Below are 25,754 nucleotides of genomic sequence, written 5' to 3' on the forward strand. Positions count from 1 at the left end.
GAGAAAAAGTTCCGAGCAGGATTCTTCAACAGGGGAACAACATAAGTACCAGTGAGTGAGGTTCGGACTTTAACGTTTGCACGAATCGCGGTTCGAACACTGGCGAGATGTTCCCTTTCATATCAGACAAGGATGTGCGCTTCTTTATCAAGCAGTTCGATGTAAGTGGGGCTGACAGTATTAGCGTTATTACATTGCACGTTTAGGGATGTGTGATTGTATACAGTACAGCGAATGAACGCGGGCCGAGCACTGAATGGTTCTGTATGCTATCGGACTTTTGTAATGTTGCGCATGTACAAACGCCCTTTCGGTCTTCTGTCCTTTTTCAATTTTTAATTGAGCTAGATCAGTTGCTTGAGATTGTGGGATGAAGTTATGAATGCTTCACAGAATCAGATATTCCTTTAGATAATGAGAAAGTGAAGGGCACGCTCGGCGCCATATCGTAGCCCCGCTGTTTCAGGCGCAGTACACTTCTTTGAGCACGTGTGGGACCGGAATCTCGTCCCACTGCGTGTTTATTCTGCCATTCCTTCGCGATCATGTTGCGCCAACTGAGTTCAAACTTTTCCTTCTCTCTGTGCTCGCATTCCACAGCTGCGGACGTGTGGTGAAAACAAATAGGTGCATTGAATTTGCGCCCGTTCGGAATTACATCTTGCGACTACGTCTGAGAGTGTGTTATATGCTTTCAGGAAGTGGGCTCGTGGATGTCGTTAATAACACGTGCACGTAGCGCTCGTGTCTGCAAGTCCGTTTGACTTATTATGTTCTTGTGTGAGTAAATGAATTTGTGCCACAGCACACAGTGACGCACGTGGAACCTGTATCAACAGCAAGAACTGACATTGCTTTAGCTGTAATGCTCGGGCTACTATGCAAGGAGGCCACACAAAAGTACATTGGAGATCAGGAGACTCTATGGTCAACCGCACCGGTGGCACAGTGAAGTACTATTCGCAGTCATTTTGCCAGATCGTCCTGACAACTTCCCGGAGGAGGCGTTGAAGAATGACGAGTGATCGATTTACACACGAGAGTTTTCTTAACGCATCGTCTATATGGTCTGCAGTACACGCTGCGTCCGTCTATTATCAGCTCATACGCGTACTAAGAGAGATCTAATGTGACATGGGTATGGCACAACGCACGAAAGAAGTTCCGAGTGCCTATTTCACTCTGGCCGTCAGCTTCTCATATCGATCGTGGCCCTGATCACCAGCGAGCCGTCGCGCATGTAATCGCCGAGTCGTTCGACTGCCATGAAAGCAGAGAACCCGCACGCGTGCTCATTGCGCATGGATTTTGGCTTGTGGAAGGCCTCGGGCGGGCACCGCGCGTGCGTCGGGTCCACGGTCTTGGAAAGGTCCGCCCGCCCCCTCGCCGTGTCGACGACGGCTAGCGTGATGACGTGTGGGAAGGGCCACTTCAACACGCCGTCGTGCCTGCCCTTCCAGAGCGTGAAATAGATGCCCAGGACGCTCTGGTCGTCGTTGCTGGCCAAAGTCTGTAGCGGCGTCGTCACTTTGTTGAGTACCAGGCTCATTCTCAGAGCGTAACCCTGATTGCCCGTGTAGAAGATGGGACTCTCGACCTTAGCGAAGCCGCCGTTCTTGAGCAGGTTCAACTTGGCGGGCGCGTCCTTCAGCTCCCACAGGTACTCAGAGACGAGTGCGTTGTTCCGCACAGCCACGGAGGCGACGTGGCTCGCGTACTCCTTAAGGAACACGCGGAAGCGCACACGGATGGCACCGTCGCGCACGTAACCGCCATTCAGGAGCGCCGCGTGGCTCGCCATGCGGCTCTCGCCGCAGCTCCACTCGGCCAGCTCTTGGGCGGGTTTCTGAAGCGCGATGTCCGGGCAGCCGGACGCCGCAAACGTCGTGTGCACTATGTCAGCCGAGGAGTCGTCCTTCTGGTCGGCGATCACCATTTCGTACTTGTGCGTGAACGGCCACTCGAGTACGTCGTCGTAGGCGCCTCGCGTGAACACCACGTACAGGCCGACATAACCAGACGCCTTCTCAGGGTAAAGACGCAGCATTACTCGGTAACCTCCATTGGTCAGATAAAACTTGTCGCTGTCTGCAAACTGCGCGTTGCCAAGCTTTGCTTGCGCCACTTTTTCCTTTATGTTCGGGACGAGCCAGTCGTACTCGGCGACGACACTGTCGTCGCGGAACACCAGTCTCGCCATATTAGGTGGTTCTATCTCCTCCATGTAGACGACGACCTTGACCAGGAGGCTCCCGTAGCGGATGTACTTGCGATTGTACACTTCGTCGTAGGAGATGGCGCTCGAAGACCCGCATGCGTCGTTACGCCCGAACGGCCTCCAGAAGGATCCGACGCACGCTTCATTCTTGATGTAAGGGTTATTCGGGTCTACAGCCACCACCACGTCGTCGCCCCTCTTTCCGTGCTGCTGATCGATGATGATGAGGTCGAACCGCTTCACGAAGGGCCACTGAGCCAGCGAGTCGTAGCCGCCTTCCAGAAGCGTGAGGAAGGCGCCGATGCTGCCGTTGGTGTAATTTTGAAACTTGAGCTGCATCTGCATAAGATAGCCCTGGTGCCTCGTGTAGAACCGCTCGCTGAGCAGGTTGGAAGGTCGGCCGGAAATAGCGAGGGCGATTTTCCTTTCTACATTGGGCACTTTCCAGACGTACTCGGCTACTAGGTGACGATCTTTCACCGATACGGAAGCAAAGTTCGGCATTTGGTCGAGTATTGCTGTGAAGCGGAGCAGGATCTTGCCGTCCTTCTTAAAATTGCTCCGCTCGAGGGCGCTAAACGAGACGAGTTTGCGAAAACCGCACGGTGTGTTGGGCTGTAACTGTGGCTTGGTAAACGCGTTGAGCGGGCACACACCAGAGGTTGGGTCAATCACACCCTTGCGGTCGGCGGTCAGGAAGCCCGCTGACTGGTCCACTATGGACAGCTCGAAGCTATACGAGAGCGGCCACTCGAGCGAGTCGTCGAACTCGCCGGGAATAACGACGGCGAAGAGACCCAGGTGCTCGTCCTCCGGGTGGAAGGTCAGTTGGAGCACCATCAGGTAGCTCTCGCTGTTTATGTAGAAGAGGTCGCTTGTCAGTGGCTGCAGCTCGCCCTTGCGGGCCTGCTTGATCTTGGCGTCGATGTCATCGACGGCCCACTGGAACTCGGAGACGAGCTGGTGGCCGCGCATGTAGGCTTTGGCTCTCTTGGGAATGGCGCCCTTGTCTTCTAGGAATATGCTGAGCCGCATAAGGAGGCTGTCGTCAGCCACGTACCCGAGGAGCTTGCTGTGGGGTATGAGAAACGACTTGCCGCACCCTTCGACGCCGTCAGTGCGGCGCTCGGTGGGTCGCTGGAACTGCTTGCGCAACCGGCAGATGGCCGTCATTGGGTTCATGGAGACGTGCGAGTCCTGCCCCGAGCCCGACGGGTCGACCACGGTGATGTTGAAGCGGTACTGGAAGGGCCACTCGAGCGCGTCGTCGTAGCGGCCGCGCAGGATGGTGAACCAGACGCCCATGTAGGGTATCCCATTGGCTGGGTTGATCCGACCGAAGGACAGTCCCAGCCGCACCCGGTAGCCGGGCTTGCCCGTGTAGAAGTCGGGGCCTGCCAGATTGACGCCGTGCATGACGGACGAGCGTTGGAGCAGCGCATACATGTCGCGCACCCGCCACTCGTACTGGGACAGGTAGGTACCGTTGTGCGTCTCCTTAACCTGCGAGTAACGGTCGGGGTCGCCTGCGAAACGAGACAAAGAGGAGAGACGGTAGGTTGTAAAATATGATCATTTTTCGTCTTCAGAACACCGTCTACAGGAAGGTTCGTAGCACCAAAAGGCGCATAAAATTTCCTACTTCTTTATGCTGTACCAAAGTGACGGGTTTCTGTATTTGCTGGCGCCGGTTTTTTCCAGAGTAACGTACACAAGAACACGACGTTGCCATTTGCGATTACTCTGAGTTCTCAAGTGAGCATTTAAAATTCCTAAATTGTGATATTTCTTTATTCCGTTGGCGTTGGATGTACGTATTATGTCGAATCATACGGTTCATGGTATTTTTCTGGAAGGAAGCGTAACAGCATGGTGACAAATTGAATTGTTGCCTCCATGGGTCTCTACAACTCGAATTTCTCTTCTGTATATAGGGTGTCCAATCTAACTTTAGCAGAGCTGGTCAACGAAAAAGGAAGATAAAAAAACACGGTGCAGAATATGATTTTGAGTCAACGTACATTTGGTAACAGCGCAAAAGCAACACGGACAAAAGAAAGGAAAACGACAACATGGCGCTGACTTGCAGCTGATATTTTATGCAGGAAGTTCACGCACGTATATAGGAGATGAATCCCTCCCCCCCTTTAAAAGAAAGAAAAAGATTCTGACATGCGCAGTACACATGATACGCTTCGATGATGTAATTATCAGGACTGATATAAATAGCAAAATTATTTCTCGTGAAGAATGAACGATGGTTAATTTATACAAGCACATATGCCCCCCCCCCCCCCCCCCCCCCCACACACACACTGTGAACTTCCTGAATAAAATATCAGTTGTGAGTCGGCGCCGTGTTGTGTTTTTCTTCATTTTGTTCGTGTTGCGTTTGCGCTTTTGCCAAAAGTACGATAATCCCTAACCAACCAGCTCACCTTGCCAACTGAATGTAGGTAAGCGCAGTTCCAAGACCGGACAAAAGAAAGACACCGAAGCACAGTACAAGCGTATTCCAGTATTCCAGTATTCAGTTTTTAAGCATGAACCAACTAGCCCAGCAACAAATGTTGTTATCGACCACCTTGCTATCTTGCTATGATTTTAAGACCCACCGTATTCGGTCGACATGCCTCTAATGACTGTACACCATAGGCCTTTTAATTGTATCTCGCACAGTGTTCTTTAAATCTACTTTTTTCGTTCCTAGCCTCCGCTGGGACACACGGTACAGCACATCAACGGTAATGTTCTGCTTATTGAGATATTTCTTACCGATACTTCGTGCGCGGTTTGTTCCATCACGAGTGCGTTTGTGTCGGGCCTTACCTGTGGTATAAGTGGCGCAGAGAAGAACGAACAAGCCCACCGCGATGCACCAGCGCAGCGCACCTGTAAAAGGAATGACGGGCTGAAGGCGAAAATTGCATCTTTTCGCCGGGCCGCATTTTACAACACACTTCGGCCTCAGCCGCAATATTGGAAACTATAGGTCACAGTCTGCTGCTGCCTTGTACGTAACGAATTACGTGTAATTAATTAGTTGTAATTGATTTTATTTTTTTGTAATGTTGTAATTTAGCGATTGCTTTCTTTAATCGGTAACGCTCACTGTAATTCGGCTACTATCTTCATTAACCAATTATATTTAACCAGTTAAATATTTGGCGAATCGATCTATGACAGGCGACTCAGCTTTGAGCACATAAATTTGGCGGTAACTACAGTGTTCAAAGCAACGAAAATAGGTACATGCGTTATCTCCTTTGTCAAATATTCATTTTGATTTATCGAGCAAGCAATGTCTGGCTCTGAGAATATTCTATCTGAAGAAGCAGAATTGTGCTACGTGGCATAGACGATCAAAAAGAAAAATTGTTTTTACGTGTGTGAAGTGTTGCAGAGGATGCATTGAAAAAGCAATACTAGCTCGTTCTATTTACTGTATTTGTGCAATATTATTAAATTAGGTAGGAAAGCAATGGAAAAGTAATCGATTAATTTTTAGTAATTGCTCAATTACTTTCGCGAGGCAGTAATCAGCAACCGTAATCAATTACATTTTTGAAATAAGTAATTCTAATTGTAATCGGTCACTTTTCTTTGTAACCTGTAAAAGTCTGTCAGAGACGCACAGTCGTAAAGGTAGTCGTCACGGCCGCCATGTTGAAAGCATTACGTCACCGGGAAAGGCTTCGCTATTCGCTTATACGCTTATCTGCAGCCCCACTTTCGAAGCTGTGTGAATATGGCGACAGTGGTGCTACACGGAACCGATTTTTCCACTGCGAAGTGGAGCGTGACGTAAGCCTTGAACGCGATAGGCTCCGCTACGTCAATCATGCGTTCGTATTTATTCGCTGCTGCATTGAACGCTTCCGTCCACCCATCATCTCTCACTCCTAGAACGCGATGTCAGGCATGAATGCCGACATGCGCATCTTCATTGAAGAGACTCGGTACATGTATACTTTGGTATCTTTCTCTTTTGCTTCAAGTATTTCCGAGTGATCAAGGGAACAGAATCGCGAAAGAACTGGTCGCCCGTCGTGAGCGGCGGTATGGAAGCATCAAAAGGGTATCGTTAAATTAGGTGCCGACTTGACTTCTGCGAGACGGAGAGGGCAGTGCCGTCACACGAGGGAACTAGTGTCACCTGGTAACGCTCTTTGGGGATTTATGAAAGATGAGTTGCTTGATACATTCGGCGTCCATTCAGCCGCCTTCCAGCAGGCTCTGAAAGCGCCTGTAACGATGGTGATAGCTCACGAGAGGGTGTGAGAGCTATACATTTAAAGACATGAGACGTTTGCCCGCGTAGAGGTACTCTACTGCGTTGAAATCTACTCGGCATGATAAGACATCTTGTCACCTTGATTTCGCTGTTGACTATTAAAATTATACACATTTTAGTCTGAACGACACCTAAAGTCGGGGAAAGAAGCTAACGATTCAAAATAAAGCGAAGTAAAGTTCTATGTGCAGTGCTAAGCACTTAATGTGCACTGTGGGAGCATATAGTAGAGGGCCTTAAACCCCCCCCCCCCTTCCCCCCCCGAGGTGGTGGTGTCGCTTTGGTGTTGCGCTGCTATGCCCGCGGGCGCGCGATGAAATCCCGGCCACGACGGCCGCATTTCGATGAGTGCGAAATGCAAAAACGCCTGTGTACTGTGCATCGGGCGCACATTAAACCCAGGTGTTAAAATTAATTCGGAGACCCCCACTGCGGTGTGCTTCATTATCATGTCATGGTTTTGGCATTTAAAGACCCACAATTAAAATTAGTTAGAGGTCCTTGAACAGTGTTTCCTTATTTATCTTTTATATAAGGTCCTTTCTTCACTGTACGCTTTGCGTTCTCGTATAAATGTGCTCAGCTAGTGGCACGGAACTTTATTGCAGTCTTCGGACGAGGAGAAGGTCTCTCCATCTACTCCCAGAATGCCTTGGCTGCTCGTCCCAAGGGGACGAAGGTTCAAGATGTGCGGGACCAACCTTGCCGATTTGGTCACGCACATTCAATTGTGAGACATAGTGACAACGCGGCCGAAACGGATTAATCCGTGCCTTTGTCGGCCAGTGTTCTCGCAGACACCATGGCTCGAACTCTAATGCCCTTGGCGAAAATGGGCCACGCGATAATCACGGGGATGGAGGTTTTTGGCCGCGTCTTCCGCGACGCCTTCGAACGTGCGCCGCATCATCTTCCTTTCATCACCGCCTAACATCTGCGCTCATTTTTGTCCTTTTGCGACCGTCACTCCTTTCTTCACTTGCAGTTCGGTTTACGCAGTCAGACTTCGTTCCTGAGCCACTTTGTACGAGCTCGCGCAGTAATTTCCCGCATTAGCATACGAACGCATGCTTGAGACCCATTCCGTTGGAAACGCCGAAGAGAACGGCATGGTCTTGCTTATGCATGCGGCGGTAATGAATACTGACTCTCGGCCGCCCGAATGATTCATGACTATTGCTCTATGACTTCGCGCAGTTTCGTTTTGCCTTTCTTTCTTTCTTTCTTTCTTTCTTTCTTTCTTTCTTTCTTTCTTTCTTTCTTTCTTTCTTTCTTTCTTTCTTTCTTTCTTTCCATCCCATTATGCGTCGTCTACGTGAGACCTGGGAGTAATAGACTGAAGAAGGCGCCGGAACTCGTTGCCCGATGAATGCACGTGCGGCTGTACGGTTAGCGCTGCTTTGCGAACCGTTCTTGGGGACTCGCTTACAGACTGGGGTCTTCTTTAAGAGGACGTAGGAGAAAGCTCGTTTACAAAGAAGGTGCCCAAGAAAATTTCGCAAGCTGTTGTGTCTGTCCCGCGGGAATTCACTCTCCCGGCCTCGTTTCGCCAGTTTTTGTGCCACAGTGGTTTTCATTCCCGTACGGTAATGAGGGCTTGCATTTTCCTGCAGTGTCGGTTCGTGCTTTCACAGAAGCGTCTACAGCCAAAATTGAAAAGCCGAAGAAACAATTTGAAAGCACTGCCTGTTGTCCTTTGAAGGCGATATTACTTGGAGTTTAGCAGTGCGCGCTAAATGCCACCTCACCAGAAAAACAAAGCTGTGGTGCAGTATCAAGTGAAAATGTTTAGGCAACTCGCTAGTAGCATACCTCAAGTTAATAGTTTTGCCATTAGTCAGCTAGTCGTAAGGAAGGAATGCCGCGTAGTTGGACCGAATAAGGCATCCTTAGACAACAAACGGTTCATGTTTGAAATTTGATTAAAGCGCACATAACACGGGGACACAAATAGGGAGGTAGAAAGCGCTTGCCGTCCTGTCTTCATCTGCAAAGCAAGATGAGTGTCCCATCTTGCTTTACTGCACATTCACGGGAATACTGTCACATATTTATGATTGTTTTTTTTTGTAACATATTTATGATTGTCAATAAATTCAGTTGAGATCAAGCGCCGTCTTGTCGACCTCCCTATTTGTGTCCCCATCTTATGTGCGCTTCAATCAAATTTCAAACATTAACGTCAATCAACTAGCTCAGCTCACAGCAAATGGTTGCCTTGCACACCGTTTGCTTACCCGCTACCAAGTGTCTTCGTGAGCCCCTACTTAAACAACAACAACAACAACAACAACAACAACAACAACAACAACAACAACAACAACAACAACAACAACAACAACAACAACAACAACAACAACAACAACAACAACAACAACAACAACAACAACAACAAAAACAGGGAAGTTTGATTTACTTGGGCGTAACTACGAACACACAGCGACGATTATTGGTGACCTCGTGCAGTGCTGGGCGATAAATGTGTATGTGCAGAGATCAGATCAAACAATCCCGGCACATGAAGTCTTTCATCCTTGCGGAATAATTACAAATTGAAGAGGTTACTTGCAAGAGATAAGGGGCATCTCTTTAGTTGACTTCTTGCCTGAAATAAGTCAACTAAAGAGATGTCCCTTCTCACTCACTCACTCACTCACTCACTCACTCACTCACTCACTCACTCACTCACTCACTCACTCACTCACTCACTCACTCACTCACTCACTCACTCACTCACTCATTGCCGGCAAAATTGATGGCGCGACTTTCACATTCCTGATCCACGTGACCCTCGGCACGCGCACAGCGCAAGTTTGCGAAAATCACCCCCCCCCCCTCCCTCCCTTCGCCCCGCCGTCTCTTCTGCTGTTTTTTACAACAGCCCAACATTCACGGGAATTCGGCCAATCAGGGTGCGCACGACGAGCAGCTTCAGGCGGCCAGGGTCGTCTGTCAAGGGTCAGGCAACCCCTTTTCGTATTTTGTGTTTCTTTTGCAACCGTCTTCCTCACTGCTTGCGACATAAATACAGTACATAAATCAGTGGGTTCGCCTGCACAAACACACAAAGCGCAAGCGCGCGCTGACTCGCGACAGGAAGCGCGGCTGCCGGGCTGTTTCTCTGGACCAGCGTTACTTCCGGCTCCACGCATGCTTGTGTGCGTGTGTGCGTGCGCGCGCGCTTAGTCGGAAGCTACTGCACGCGCGACGGAAGAGCAACGACGCTTTTGAGCTCGCGTCGATGAGTGAATCGACTATACAACAAGGGAGCGATCGGTGTGGCGTGCTTAACTCGCCCGGCGGTCAGGCATTGCGTACACGGCCACGTATCTCGGCGTGCATCGTCCGTAACTTTGAGCGTGATCACCGGCTAACTGGCCGTCGGAGCGATCGAACGATCGGCACGGTTCGCACTCCACCAGGTTGCGCGTGTTTCGATTTCCCCAAGCTGCGCGCTGCATGCAGGACGTGTGAGGCACGAGCACACGGCCGCGTATGTATGCGGCATAAGGACGTGTGCGCTTTCTCCTGCAAGAGAACGTATTCGTGTACCTGAAACGGAAGTGAAAATAGCATCACGTACGCGAAACTGAGCCTACGCAGGTTCGCAACGAGGCCTCTCGCGCATCGGGTGCTGCTTTTATATAACCTGCCTTTAGCTCTCCGTGAATGCCTCTATTCCATTGACGGTGCGTCTCGACGGCACCAGGCCCATCGAGCCCTTCTTGCTTTTCTAAAATAAACTGACTTGACCACCCGTTATCAGCGTTTTCTTTCTCTCTTTGCTTGCGAGTGACGAGACCAAGGATATTATTTCTGTCTTTTTACTATTATTTTAGTGCTGCGACCTGCCGTGATTTTAAATGCGAAGCAGTTCTTGGTGAACATTTGCCACTTTGACAGTATCTATCTATCTATCTATCTATCTATCTATCTATCTATCTATCTATCTATCTATCTATCTATCTATCTATCTATCTATCTATCTATCTATCTATCTATCTATCTATCTATCTATCTATCTATCTATCTATCTATCTATCTATCTATCTAATCTAATTTCATTTATTGAAGCCGTAAAGGCCCGGAGGCATTACATAAGGCGGGGGCAAACGATGGATGAATAACTCCATCACGAATACATACGTACTATGCAGGAGAATGAATCACTAACAATTAATTACTTAAAAGGGGTCAAGTAGCAAGCTCATCTTTAACAAAACATTTTAGGTGAGGTGGATTGTTAGTTTCTCACGGAAAGTCGTGTGGTCGGCGGAAGAAACAATACAGTCGGGAAGAGTGTTCCACAGCGCTACTGCATTTGGAAAAGACTTCATCGAAGACATGCGGCATTGAATGTGCGCGATTGGACAGCTGCTGTTGAGGCGGGCTGAGATTCTAGGCGGGGGTTGTAGTTGAGGGTGTCTGGCTATTGGGTGATAGTAGAAAGAGTAAAGCATGCAGAGACGTGAGATTATACGACGTGATTGGAGACTGGGAAGATCGAGTGTGCGTTTTAGTTCAGTTATGCTGGTTTTACTTGAGTAGTTTGACATGATAAAGCGTGCAGCGCGATTCTGAGTGGCTTCTAATTCATAGGTGAGATATGCTTTTGAGGGGTGCCCGATCGATGAAGCGTACTCCAGTTTCGGCCGAACGTATGTCTGATAGGCAAGTTATTTAATAGCGGGCGATGAAGATTTCAGATTGCGACGCAAAAAACCAAGTCTGCGCGAGACGTTTGCGCATATTGTTTCAATGTGAGTAACCCGTGATAATGACGGCGTCAAGTGAACACTTAGATACTTATAGCAGTCTGTTCGTGGTATTTTAGTAGAGCTTATGTGGTAAGCGTAATTTGGGATGCTGCGTGCGCTTACGGGAAAAGGACATGCATTGGCACTTATTAAGGTTAGAGTGTGTATATATATATATATATATATATATATATATATATATATATATATATATATATATATATATATATATATATATATATATATATATATATATATCCTAGGGTTATATATACTCCCAGGGTTCTACTAGGACACATAAATACCCAAGAAAGTGGATGGGAAAACGACGCCGCGGTAGCTCAATTGGTAGAGCATCGCACGCGAAACGCGAAGGTTGTGGGTTCGGTCCCCACCTGCGGCCAATTGTTTTTTCATCCGCTTTAATTTCCATTAATTTATCGCTTCTTTATTTCATTTATTAAGCACAAGTAATTTCCCCTATGTTGTCCTTGGTGTCAGTGTTTGTTGGCTTCTTATGATATGACTATATATATATATATATATATATATATATATATATATATATAGCTTGATCTATCTAGCTAACTAGCTATCTATACAACTAGCTGGCTAGCTAGCCAGCCGCCTACGTCTTGGTGCTCTCATGGTCGTTTCGTTAACTTGGTGTGCACAAAAATTGGCGTAGTATGACATGAGTGTATGACGAACATAAATGAACGGTCATGACATGAGTATCATGACATGCGTGTCATATACGTCATGAAACAGCCGCCTACGTCTTGGTGTTCTTATAGTCGTTTAGTTAATTTGGTAGGTACCAAAATTGGTATAGTACAATAAGAGTGTATGACGAACATAAATAATCGGTCATGACATGCATGTCATGTAAGTCATGAAAGAGCCACCTACGTATTGGTGCTCTCGTGAGCTTTTGCGTAAACTTAATGTGTACCAAAATTGGCATAGTATGACAAGAGTGTGTGAAGAACATAAATGATCAGTCATTACATGAATATCATGACATGTATGTCATGTAGGTCATTAAAGAACCGCTTACGTCTTGGTGCTCTCATACTCGTTTAGTTAACTTGGTAGGTACCGAAATTGGCGTAGTTTGACAAGAGTGCACGATGAACATAAATGATTGGTCATGACATGAATATCATGAAATGTGTGTCATGTAGGTCATGAAACAGCCGCCTATACGTCTTGGTGCACTCATCTATCTGGTGCACTCATCCGCGAACGTTAACTTGGTAGGCTTCCCGCACACTGCCTCGCATAACAACGATTCCCACAGGACGTGGGATCTGCCGGGGTTGCTTACCCCCTCCCAGGTCGCTCCTGCCAGCTCCCTCACAACAGACGTGGGAAGAGCTGCTCAGAACGCCGGAAGAAAAAGTACAAAAAGCCCTCGTTTCCTGGGCCGAAAGGGTCGCTCCTCGTGAGGGGCCATTCTAGGACTCGGGCCTGCCAGGTCATAACTGAGCAGAGTGTCAATAAAGTTGTTACCACCACCACCTTTTGTTCCTGCTGTCAAACTCAACGCTTCGTCATTGCTTTACTTTAGTCTTTGTTCTCTCTTTGAATTACATATACAGCTTAAAAACCAAATATAATAATAATAATAATAATAATAATAATAATAATAATAATAATAATAATAATAATAATAATAATAATAATAATAATAATAATAATAATAATGACGACGACGACGACGACGACGACGATGATGACGACCCATTTACCACATGGCCTGGGAATGCAAAAAGAACCCGCGGACAACGCTTATTCCAAGCAGCAACAAAAGACGAGTGGGAGGCACAGCTCACAAGCCCAAAACCTGAGGACAGCCTTCGGCTGGTGAACAGGTACCCGGCTTTCAGCACAGGGCCACGGCTACCTCGAATAGGGTGGCCGCCTACCTTCGGGCGTCAACAGCTTGGTCTCCGAAATATTGTTCACTCACTCATGATGCATTCCACTCTGCGATGGTGGATGACCAGCGAAGCTGAAAAACATCGCGGGGAGAAAACTTGTGGTAAAGACTTTATTGCATTACTCATTGTCACTTAGTATGACAACGGTAACAATGGTATTGTGGTCGCTATGATATCCGCTGATAGGCATACTCGCAACTGCAAACACATTCTTTGATAACGTCAAATCGATGCACGTACGCCGCTGGGTTGTCGGTCGGGCCGGATCGGTGTGGCACCGCAAGAGATATGTGTGCAACACGAAACGCCTAAAGCACTAACTTTTCGATCTAGAAACATACACAATGAAATCACCGGCAACGATAGCAGGAGTAGTTTCCTCGCAACTAACACGCACAACCTGAGTAGCCACTAACCTTACAGGGCTATGAGTCATTGCATTGCTTGTTTGCTTATGGGGGTATGAGCTATTGATGATGACAGTTTTCGACATGCTGTTCTGTAGGTTGTAAGCGTGGTTAGAAAGAACGCAGGCACTATTCGCTTCACTTTGCAGAGTGCTTGTAGCCTCTGCCTTACGGGGCTATGAGCCATTGCATTTTTAGCTTGCTTACGAGGGTAGACGTGCTTACGGGGGTGTGAGCCATTTATGATGACAGTTTTTGTTGACAGATAACAAAAATTCACGGAGCCCTAGCCATATACAAATTCGCTGTAATAAGAACATCCCATTTCTCTTAGGCACGGCTGTTGGAAAGAAAAGCACTGTTCTTTGAACGGTTGTGTTTCAGGCCAGGGGTGTTTTGAGTGGTTTGCAGGAAGCGTTTTACCTGTGGATAAATTAACGCGGCATATCCTCCATGCCGCGTTCCTCGTAATAACCGACGACGCATTTTGTAGGCGTTACACGCTACATTTTGATTTACATCCGTCACTCAACAACGTACTGTGCAGGAATTTACTGTCACTCGCGCGAAGATTTCTTGAATAAGTTTACCGACAGGTAAAATGCTTCGTAAAAGCCGTCCACTGACCAACAAGAAACCCAAAAAGCTCAAAAAAAAAAATACGGGCGGTGCTTAGCGTGTTTGTGACTCGCTTTTCTCGTCTTTGTTCCTTCAGCTCCTTGCACTTTCGTATACCCCGTGCAACGGCTTCGCACGGCACTGTCGGACCTCGCCACGGTGACCACGATGACACGTGGGCATTTTCATTTGCGGCTTCCGGACGCAGTGTAAACGCTCGCTGGCATTTCCGTTCTTCGGAGACGTGCGCACTGCTTACATTCTCGCCGATGCCAGACTGGCTGGTTTGTCCCTGTTTGCTTAGCGGCACGCCAGGCGACGTTCTCGTTTCTTACCGCTTATTTTTTTTTTCTTCACCCTTTGTTTTCGCTTTCGTCTTGCGTGTGGCTCGGACTTTCGTATCTCTCGCTCTTGATCTACCTCAGTCGTTGCACGCAGCCTGGATTACCCCTTCCTCCTTGGCGGCCGTCATTCTGTAAACGTTGCGGGTTCTTATTCCTTTTACTGCGTACCGCATTTACTCGTGTAAAGCCCACCCATTTCGATATCTTGACTGTGTGCCTGTGCTCGCAGGAACGACAGGCTCATGGCGACCAGCTGAAACTGCGTACAGCTTCGCGAACGCTATACGTATACATTCTTTGCCAAAGGTACATGGGCTATGTTTCCTGCGACCTTCTGGCTTTAAAGATTCCTACAGGAATTCAAAAGGATTTCTTGTGTTATGTTATACGTTCCAACGCCTTGCGGAATTAAAATGCAACAACAACATAAAAAATAATAGTAGTGAAAAAGTATCGCGTTCTCGCCATCAATAAGTCTAGAGTGTCAGGAGCGCCTCGGCAACCGCACCACACAGCCGAACGACATATATGGTGAAAGCACAGGGTAGCCCGTATACTTTTGACGAAGGCTGTGCGTAGAAATACAACCGCTGATTGAATTGAACGAGGGTGCTCAACATCCCAAAGCAATATATGGGCTACGAGAGGGTTATGAGAGAATATAGATCTTCCACATGCGAGCTTTCAAGACGTAGGGTTCCTCGATGGCACCCGAAGTAATCAGGAAAAGAGCTTTACGCCGGTTGTTCGCGTTGCTTCCACACCCGTATTAACAGCGTGAGAGGTACCTAGACGGAACATGTGCGAGCCAAAGACGCCAGGCTAACCGTCCTGCTGCAACGTTCCCACCATGCTTTAGAGACGCCGTATTGTGGTGAGCTGTCTATTAATTTTGACGACATGATGTTCTTTGACGTGCGGCTAAGTGTACCACCTACAAGAAAGGGGTCGTCGCAGTCAGGAACCGAAACCGCGGCGGCTTATGCAATCATCAGTCATTCACTATGAGAAATGTTCTTCGCGGCTATCGCTGTCAGTGTCTTTAGAAGTTAGCCCGCTTTCGTTCGCGGCCTGGTGCGTATAGAGCGCTCCATAAATCTTGGAAGCTTCAGAGCGGGCGTAGTGCGCCCCTTACGCGAGTAAATACGGTATACAGTTCTTGCGACCCTTTTCTTCTGACACTTGCTTAAGTATTCCCACGCACGGATGCGGAGCCACGCTCGAGTCTCTGTATTCACGTGCCCAAAGGAAGGGAAAGAGGAAGAAAATAAATAAAAAGGAGACGGCGCCGGACTCTTTTTGATTCACATAAGCGTCCGCACCGCTGGCTCGTGCGAGTTTGTACACATACTGCCGTCGGTTGGCGGACATCTCGTCTCAGAGTGCGTGCTTGGCGTGCGGTTTGCCAGCGGAACCCCGGTGGCGTGCCACCACTATAGTTGCGTGCGGCGCGCCCACGCGTCGCGCTTGTGATAGTCGGGACTGGAGTCGCGCTGCTGCTGCTGACCCCCGTGCGCACTCGCGCGTGCTCGCAGAGATTCGCCGGAGCGCTCGCACTGTCCGAGACTGGAGCGGGCACTCTTACGTATAACGCGGTCACGAATGCACGCGACCATGGGACTCGTCGAGTTTGTGGAAGCACCTTGTTTCTCACAGTTGGGCGCGCTGTAGACAGAATTACAGGCGTATTCCCCAACGTGGATCGTGTCCAGACATGAACAAAATGCTCAAAGAAAGTATTCAAGATAAAGCACTAAATACTAGACGAAAAGGTTACCCATGAGAGTACTAAAAACCCATATTGCAGAAGTGTCTGACTATATAGTAAAAAATAGCGAGAAAAGTGTTTCGTTACTTTCAAGATATTTTCAAGATAAGATACACTACGCTAACAAAAAACGGCTACATCATTGCAACACCTTATTACTGCGATAATAAGGGCACTGCAGGCGAATTTTCGCCATCGTTGCCGCCGCTGATTTCCGTGTAAAGTCCAAGTGCGATAAGATCTTGTCGCGCCTCGCATGCCATATGCTGTTGGTGCGAGGAGAATCTTGCTAGGGTGGAGCCTCGAAGGATAGTAGATTGATGCGCACCCAATGTAGGAGGTCACGTGACAAATTGCGCTCAAGGCGGGGGTGGGGAGAGGGGGGAGATGAGCGCGCAGTACCGTGATCAAGAGCGTACGCCTTTCCTCTTCTAGCCAGGGCGTGCGCCGCCTGCATCCTATCTTGGAGGTAATGTCCGCTGGGTGAGAAGTTAGCCGAGCCGAGATGGCTGATGGAAGCACGTGCGTTGTCTTTCCGTGCCTATGGTGGAGGTCGCGTAATCTCACGTTTCGGAGACGCGTGGAAGGGAGACGTAGCAGAAGCGCTCGCTCCCCTCTCTTCGCTCTCTTCATCACAACAGCGTTGTGAGAGAGGGCGTTCGCGGCCATCGAGTGAGATGTGTTCACGTTTGCTTGTGCGCGCGTGACACCATGCCTGCCAATTTAATAAGTAAGCGAATGTTTGCTGCATGTTTATACGTCTGATAAAGCTACGAACCTTACTTAGTCAAATAATTGGCAACCGCTATCAACGCTTCGCCTTTCGGGCTAAGCTGCGGATTTTTCGTCAAACAAAGCAAAGGGCCAAATTATCAAAAACATTGGCTCGCCTTCGGAAAGAGCTGCTTTAAATATTTGGGTTATAGACAGCCTTAAAAGAGAGAGAGAGAGAGAGAGAGAGAGAGAGAGAGAGAGAGAGAGAGCAATAATTTTTTTTTAGATCCGAACGGAAGAGCGTTCCAGCGACATCATGCAGGAGAAAGGGTTTCGTTCTGTGGGCTGTTTTCATGCCTCCGAGCAAAACGGATCGAATACACATATGACGTAACGACGCATAGGAAATGTAAAGTTTCTTGGGGTTTTCTGACCTTTTTAGGACGGGAGCTGGAAAACAAAACACGCAGCATTGCCGCGCGACTGGCCGCTCGAGGCAGTTTGCGTCTATTCGCGGGCTTCTTTCACGCTCGGAAAAACACTTTTAGCACGTATTGAGCTACAGAAAGCTGTATCGGTTGTTTTTCATGTGCCTCTAAAATTTTCGCACTGACACTTTTAATCTAATTATAATATTTGCGGAGTTCATTAATTAATTAAGACTTATTATCTAATTAGGCAGAATGGAAAAATTATGTGAGTATCTCGAAGCGACGTCAAACACCATTACCTTGGTTCTGTCCAGCTACGTGGCATTCGCATATATTTAACTGGCGAATGTAAGCTGGGACACCCTGTATAAGCTGTTGCTGCTGCGAAAAACGCTGGGTCGGCCCTTTATTTCACCACTGTCTTGTGCTCACATTCGCGTCGCTATACTGTAGTTTTCTCTTTTGGCCTTCCCCTCGTTCTCGTTGTCGCTTGCGCAACCCATTACGATTCAGCGTTAATTGAAACAGAGTGGCTGAGCGCAGTTTTCTGTCTCCATACACCCCGTTTTCAAGACGGTTGTTGAGTAACGAAACAAACCGCTTCGCAGACGGAAAGCGTTGCCGCAGAACCGCCACGATTGCAGTAACTCCTCTCTCTGCTCTCCTGTGATGGTCAGTAAAGGGCGGCCCCCCTCTCTTCCGGGCTCTGTACCAGCCGCGAAAAAGTGTTGCACGCAATTATGCGAAGCCCGGTTACAACGCAACGTTTTACGACGGGGCCGTCGAGCGCGCGCCCCAGGGCGTTGAGAGTGAGAGGGTGAGGCAGTTGAGGAAGAAGGCGGGGAGCGGCCACGGTCATCTAACGGGACTTTCCGCGTGCAGTCTCGTTGACGCATTCGCATTTCGCGCACGTAACCGCCGCGGCGGCACACGGTACAGGCCGCGCAGTCGTCGCCGGCGCGGCGACGAAGACAACCGCGAGGCAACGAGGTCGGTCGCACGAAAGAGAGCCGTCCTTGGACCGGAGGAGGATGGAACGAGCCTCTCTGCCCCGCGGCTGTGCAGCGGCTTCCCAGAGACGGTAGACCGGCCGTTGATCGCCTTGTCCGTCTCTTTCCTGCAGTGTGCGCGGGACCTGTAGTGTCCTGGCACGCCAAATTTGGGGAGAGCGCTTTCGCGCGCTGGAAACCGGAATAATTTGTTGTGGTTACATCAGGTAATCGTCAAAGTGTTTATTTTTCCTACCTCGGTACGGGAGTCGGCAGAAAAGCCAGCACTCCTGAGTCTTAGCACTCTACCACGTTTCGTCTCTTACGTCGTTGCAATCAAGATCAATAAAGCATGCACAAACAAGACGCCGTCGACAGTATGTACATTGTCTCGAAAGTTATGCGAACGCTCTTATAGGATAGCTTTCGTACGCTACCTGGTATCCATATATATTTGCGCAATTTAATGGAATTGGACTATTGGGTTTAACCAACACCTCCTAAACTTGCCAAGAAGGTGTTGGTTTAACGCCCTAAAGCAACATATGATATATGGGAAACATCGTAGTGAGGGAGTAGATTTCTGGTTGCGGTGCTCTGAAAGCGCTATAGCATAATGGGTGTTCCTTGCAACGCCTTCGATGTGTTCTCCTTACAACTTCTGTTTGTTAGAAATGAGCTGCAATAGGTATGTGTCTTGTTTGTTAAGAATAAGCCTAATGGCGACTGTACTGTACTAATTAAAGAGTAAATTTATTTGCGGTGACCGCTGCCTTTAGCGTTCAACCAGTCGTCCGCACGGGGCTCATGTGGCTTTTGACACCAAGCGCGTGCTTCCCTGCCTGGCCGTGCTGACCGTTTGGACGATATGCATATATGGCTTCTTCGTGGCGATAAGCGGGGGTGGTTAATGGGATGCCAGGGCGATGTGGGCATGGCCATACGCGGGGCCATGGCAGACTCTTGCTTCCAGTAGGGATTAAGTTCGTGCAGTAAAACGAGCGTTGCAATATTTTTACGGTCGTTATAGATCGCGCCCAGACTTTACGAGGGCCCTCGGACGTCGTGCGTGTAGTTTTACGCGTTTTATGCCTTCGCAGGTTTGCATGCCAGCTTCGAGCGGTGAAAGAATCGGTCAACGCGCAGCATAATAAACACCACTGGACAGGCAGCCGGTTGCGAAACTTACTTAGCGTCGTGCCAATAGCAATGCGTCGGGACTGCCTGGCTGCCTTCGGGGACATCACGGTCAGACGTTTCTGCTGACCTTGCACTTCTAAAAGAAAATAGATTAAAAAATATCTGCGTCTTGTTTACGCCGGCGTTCCGTAGCCAACGCTGTCATCTCTCAGCATACCGCAGTCGCTGCTTCTCCTGGGTTTCCTTGCCAGCTTATCACTTGTGTTATTTTTCTTACCGCGAAATTCAGTATTTTTAAGTTGTCAGCATGCCTAGACTTGGGCTTGCGTGCGTATCTGCAATTAGGGGATGGAGGTTGCGTGCGCGCGCGTGTCATCACGAGTGCGCGGAACTTCTGGCATCCGATCTTAATTCCAAATTCAAGAATGAAAACGCGCTCTGCTTAGAGCTTTTGAATGACCGAGGCGCGGAAAAAGAAAACGAAAAAGTAAACCGACGGTCTGCTGAAGGCGTGCTCGCAACTTAAATAAGATTTGATGTGTTTCGTGAAAAAAGCAACAACTAACTATGGGGGTTTACGGGCCACAACCACTTTCTGATTATGAGGCACACCGCAGTGGGGGACTCCGAAAATTTCGACCGCCTGGGGTTCTTCAACGTGTCCCTAAATCTAAGTACACGGGTGTTTTCGCAATTCGCCCCCATCGAAATGCGGCCGCCGTGGCCGGGATTCGATCCCGAGACCTCGTGCTCAGCAGCCCAACACCATAGCCACTAAGCAACCACGGCGGGTGTTTCGTGAAACACACACACACACACACACACACACACACACACACACACACACACACACACACACACACACACACACACACACACACACACACACACATATATATATATATATATATATATATATATATATATATATATATATATATATATATATATATATATAAAGAAAAGGGGCCATCGGGTGCACTTTCGCACATCTCGATGTACTGGCAATAAAAGGTGCCTAGCGGAAGTTACCTTCATGAACTGGCTGTATTTGTTGTCTTGAGCAGTCTAATTGAAATAACTGTTGCAACTGTCGCACAAGGCCCCTGTCCAAAGAAAACAGACGCAACATGTATTCGGTGACGTGTAGAAGCAGCTGGTTTACTAACGACAAATGGAGTCACCTATAGGCCGCTGTCGATTACGTGAAGGCGCTAATAATACCTATAGCTGTTTATGACTGGCTACCGTTACCCTCAGAGTCTTATATACTGAGCGCGTTCGTCACTCATAGCTAAGGTAGTGTGCGTATCTTCTCGAGATAAACGTAGCATAACTTCAAAACAATATTTTCATCCTGATAAGAAAAAATAAGTACCTATAAAGGGGACAAATTACACACAGTTCTGGGACTTCATACACAAATCCTTTCGTTAGCAGGAGCTACTTGCATTGTCCGGCTGCTTCCAATAATATGGACAATATGACGATTGATCGGCACCTCTTCTCAGGAACATTGGTACCGTAAGGACCTTGTGAATACGCGTTCCGTTTTGGGGCCAAGGATCAGTTCATGAATGCAGTTCATGAACTGCAGTTCATGAACAGTTCCTGAATGATCGGCTGTCGTGTTGCGTCGGGTAACTCTTAAAGCGCGAGCTTATACCTGCGGCCACACATCAGCACTATATGTGCGTACGCGGCAGCAAGCACCGTGAATCGAGTGAGGAGATATGCTGAGGGGGCTAATTAAACAAGCACCAACGCATTTTCGTTTCGCTTTCGCGGAGTACCGAGCTGACAGAAAAGATCATCCTGGCACGTTCGAACGTGCGCCCCGAACTGGAATGGAAAGCCCCGTGCTGCTCACACGAGGCTTTCCTGGCAAGCCAGCGCACACCTTTTTCTTCTCGTTAGGGCGTCCAGCCGATGTCAAGGCTGGGGTCGCCATCCCCTCTGGACACGCGCGGGCGGCCGTTCACAGTGCCGCGGTCGGTGTACACACACGGCGCAGTGCGTGCAGTCATCTCGTTAATCCTGCCTTGCCTGTGCGGTATTTGGCCAGCTGCTGCACAACTCGTATATGTGTGTATGCATAAACATTAGATCCAAGCAGGATTCGATCGTTCGTCCTTATCGTTCGTCGAGCTGTCTACGTGCACAGCAGTGCGCATTGCTGTGCGTGTTCTGCTTCGAGAAAGGGGCCTTAGTTTCGCCGTTTTTCGCAGACGGGATTCCTCCCTCCTTTTATTTTTTGTTCGAGTCTGTCACTGGCCGCTGTAAACACGTGGAGGAATGCCGATCGAAACGGCGTCGTGGGAAAGTGAAGACGACTGGCCAAGTAAGAGAGGGCGAGTTGAAGTCTGGACAGTGGCGTACCAAGCATTTCTCGATTGGGGGGCTAACTGCAAATATATATATATATATATATATATATATATATATATATATATATATATATATATATATATATATATATATATATATATATATATATATATATATATATATATAGTGAATTACTATTAGATTAAGAGGAAGAGCGTGCAAGTTCGTTTGTCAAGTCTTTTTGTAATTACCTGCCATATATGTAATTATCTATAACACATGGTGAACCGAGGCGTGTCAAAAAGTTATTTTAATATATTCCCGGAAATTGTTTAAAATTTCAAGATGATGCAGTGACAAAGGGCAACGAATGTCTGCCAGAAGTCCCGGACCCAGCGCAGTAGTAGCAGTACAGCGCATATAAAGCTACACATTTCATACAATTTAATAATTCAGCAAGGGATACTATTTGGTGTACAAATCTGTAGCACAAATTATACTACCTGGTGTACAAATCTGTAGCACAAATTTATCGCAAGGCAATAGTATTGCCGACGTTAACGCTACAAAGTACAATCAACAAGAAAGACTTAAAATATTGACATGAAAGAAAGAAAAAAAGAAAGAAAACGTCAGCAGATGTTCGCGACCTTGCAGAATTACGAAACAATTTCCAGCAAAGTTGTTTTCTTGGAGAAGCTCAAATAAGACTTTGTTTCCTGTAATTACACATAAAAGGTTGCCGGTATATGTTGGTTCCGTCTCAAACATTACCTGCATGTAAGGCTGTCGCGCACTTATTGTTAGGAATTTTTAAAAACACGTAATACATCAACATAGATTTTACTTCACCAGAGCATTAACCACAGCCCCACTCCTCCCTCCCCCGTCCTCTTCTATATTTGCTAGATTTTATTTCTGTTTTGTTCCCAGTTCTCCCCAAAGCACCAAGATAAATTCTGCTTTATTCGTAAAACACATTGATAAAGCTCCGGATCGCTTGCATGCGTAATTTACTGCAAATGTGATTTGTCCCCCTCACTCTGAAATTAGCCTACACATTACCCATGACGCGGCCCTTATTTTCGCTAAATATACCCAATGTACCTTGATTAGTTCACCAAGGGTCCCGGAGAAACCAACTACGAACATCTTAAGACAAAAAAAAAAAAAAAAAAAAAAAAAAAGGTTGGGAGTGAGGGGGACGATCGAGGATTCTGTAACTATTTGCAACGCTTCTAGATGGGCCAGTATCGTGAAAAATTTGTCAGACATCGCACTTACCATGACCACCCCTCCACTTTCCACGAAATACAAACATGTTATAACTTACAGCTATGTCGGGGCAATGGGAAGCAGCTGATAGCGACCGTATCACATGTTCTTAAACTTGATTAAGACATTTTTTTTTACAAAATCTGTGTTTGATCCAACTCATTTGCCTTACCTTCGCACAGAGATTTGTCGTATATAGCGTTCCACCAATTTTTGCTAAATTTGATCTCGGTGGCATTTGTAGTTCTGCTAGGGCAACGGGCTAAATTCTGTCCTGTTCATTGGACACACTCATAATGCTCTGGAGCGCTTGCATGCGTAATTTATTACGAAAGCCCCAATTACCCACCCACTTGAACTTTGCTTACACACCACCTATTACCTCGTCCTTACTGTCACGAAACATAGAGAAGCTGCTTCGTTTAGTTCACTGATTACACCAGGCGAATCCAATATACGTATCATGCATAAAAAGCCCCCCAAAAACGCTGGTTCATGATTATTCGTAATGCTTTCAAGTAAGCCAGAAACGTAAAAACTTCGCGACACATTGCAATTAAGCTGCAGCCATTCCTTCTAAGTATAAAGTTTGTGAAATGCAGAACTCTCTTGAGAATTTGGGAGACCTAGCTGATAACAGCAGCTTGACACTTTCGAACGCTTGCTTAAGATTCCATTTTCTTTTTTTGCAAGAGCTGTGTTTGATCAACGCGCATTCAACATCGCACGCAAACTTGGCGTAGCGTTCCCTCTATGTTCGCGAAATTGGACCTCGCTTGTGATTGTAGTTATTTCAGGGCAGAGGTGTATGCCGGTCGTATAAAACACACTGATAACGTTCTTGAGCACTTGCGTACGTAACCTATTGTAAGAAGGCGCATTTAACCCACCTATTTGGAACGTTGCCTACACATTACCCATACCGCGCCCCTAACTTTCCCCAAATATGAACAAAGTGCCTTGTTTAGTTCACTGAAGACACACAGGAAACAAACTTCGAGCCTCTAGGGGTATATATGGGTACATAATCATTTAATAATGATTATATACCCCTAGTGTCACAATGAGGCATAGCCAGTGGGCCAAGAGTGGGTAGCTTTAACTGAGAAATTTAAGAAAACCAAAGTCGGCGATTATCATGCGCTATTCATTTAAGCGATTTGTGTGTTTTAAAAAATACGTATGAGCAGCCATTGTATGTTCAGGTGTTACGTCCTGATTTAGTGTTTAATTACGCAGAACGCAGGTGCGCTAACTGGCACTATATTGTCATTCGGTGCTATATATTCCTGTTTTCTGTGTCCTGCGAAGTAAGGAGGAGGAGGAGGGGAGGGGGTAGGCAGAAAAGCTTCACTTAGGGAGAAAGGAAATCCGTTCTTTTCAATTAATGAACGACAACACCCTGCAGATTTAGTGTACGTTTATTGAGATGTCGTCTTCGTTGTCGTAATTTTTGTCAAGATTAACGATAAAACGCGAGGTCATTAAAAGAAAGAAGACAGGCCTGGCCACGCAATGCTTAGAATGGATAAAAGGTGATATTTTAGAATGAATTCTGGGGTTTTACGTGTCAAAACCACGATTTGATTATGAGGCATGCCGCAGTCGGGTACTCCAGATTAATTTTGACCATCAGGAGATCCATAACGTGCCCGAAATGTGCGGTACAAAGGCGTTCTCGCATTTGGTCCCCCTTCGAAATGCGGCCACCGCTGCCGGGATTTGATCCCGCGACCTCGCGTGCTTGGCAGCGCAACACCACGTAGCCGCCAAGCCACCGCAGCGGGTAGTTGGTATTTTAGATTAACGAATAGCTGTAAAAGGAAGGACAACCGAGTCAAAGGCGACAGAGAATTATACGGGGTCATAGACAGCTAGTTTGAGATCCCCGAAAAATCCGCTCATATGAGGTTGGCGAAAGGAGTAAACTTTAATAGCAGACTTCAAATCCAGAATGAGAGAAGCTCTTAAGAACTTCTGTCGTTCACGCTTAGCTCCCGGAGTCCATTCAACTGTCTTAAAAACGCTCATATTTTTAAAGAATTCTACATTGAAAAAAAAAATGGAAAGCGAGAAAAGAGAAATGATACACGACATAAAAAAATTGGACTAGTTCTTTATCCATGACTCCTGCAGCATCGCTGGATCTTTTTCGCCTGCTGGGCTTGTGCACTGCATTCTTGGGGTGTCATAAAACACACAGAACGATAGTACATGATATTGCTATGGGAACCAGCGCAGCGAAGCCCTGTCTTGGCACTAATAGGGAACACACGTGTCTCTCGTGGAAGGATGCTGCACGGAAAGGCGCTGTTGAACACGAACACCGAAGTCGTGCTTTCAGCGAACGTCCAGGCGGAATCATTTTGTCATTCGCGTGTTGGCGTCTCAGGTCGTAGCGCAGATTTAATTGCCGGGAGCACGAGCGCTGAATGAGAGTCTCGCGTGAGCTACATGAACGCGACATATGGGGGTCTCGTGCTTGAGCCGTGGAGTCTTGAGCAGGCTCGATGCGTGCGTTTCAC

General features: G+C 47.5%; 1 protein-coding gene across 1 annotated transcript in view; it reads right to left on the reverse strand.

Moving 5' to 3' along the window:
• Nucleotides 1–832: 832 nt before the first annotated feature.
• The window catches only part of LOC142582400 (uncharacterized), a 39,201-nt gene continuing 14,279 nt past the window's right edge, over nt 833–25,754 (reverse strand). The window contains exons 2-3 of the mRNA XM_075692080.1: nt 5,048–5,110; nt 833–3,744 (exon numbers count right to left, since the gene is read on the reverse strand). Of these exons, the coding sequence (XP_075548195.1) occupies nt 1,190–3,744; nt 5,048–5,110 (2,618 nt within the window). The 3' untranslated portion in view covers nt 833–1,189. The remainder of the gene's footprint in view (nt 3,745–5,047; nt 5,111–25,754) is intronic.

Source organism: Dermacentor variabilis, chromosome 5 (genome assembly GCF_050947875.1).
Source record: "Dermacentor variabilis isolate Ectoservices chromosome 5, ASM5094787v1, whole genome shotgun sequence".
Taxonomy (NCBI): domain Eukaryota; kingdom Metazoa; phylum Arthropoda; class Arachnida; order Ixodida; family Ixodidae; genus Dermacentor; species Dermacentor variabilis.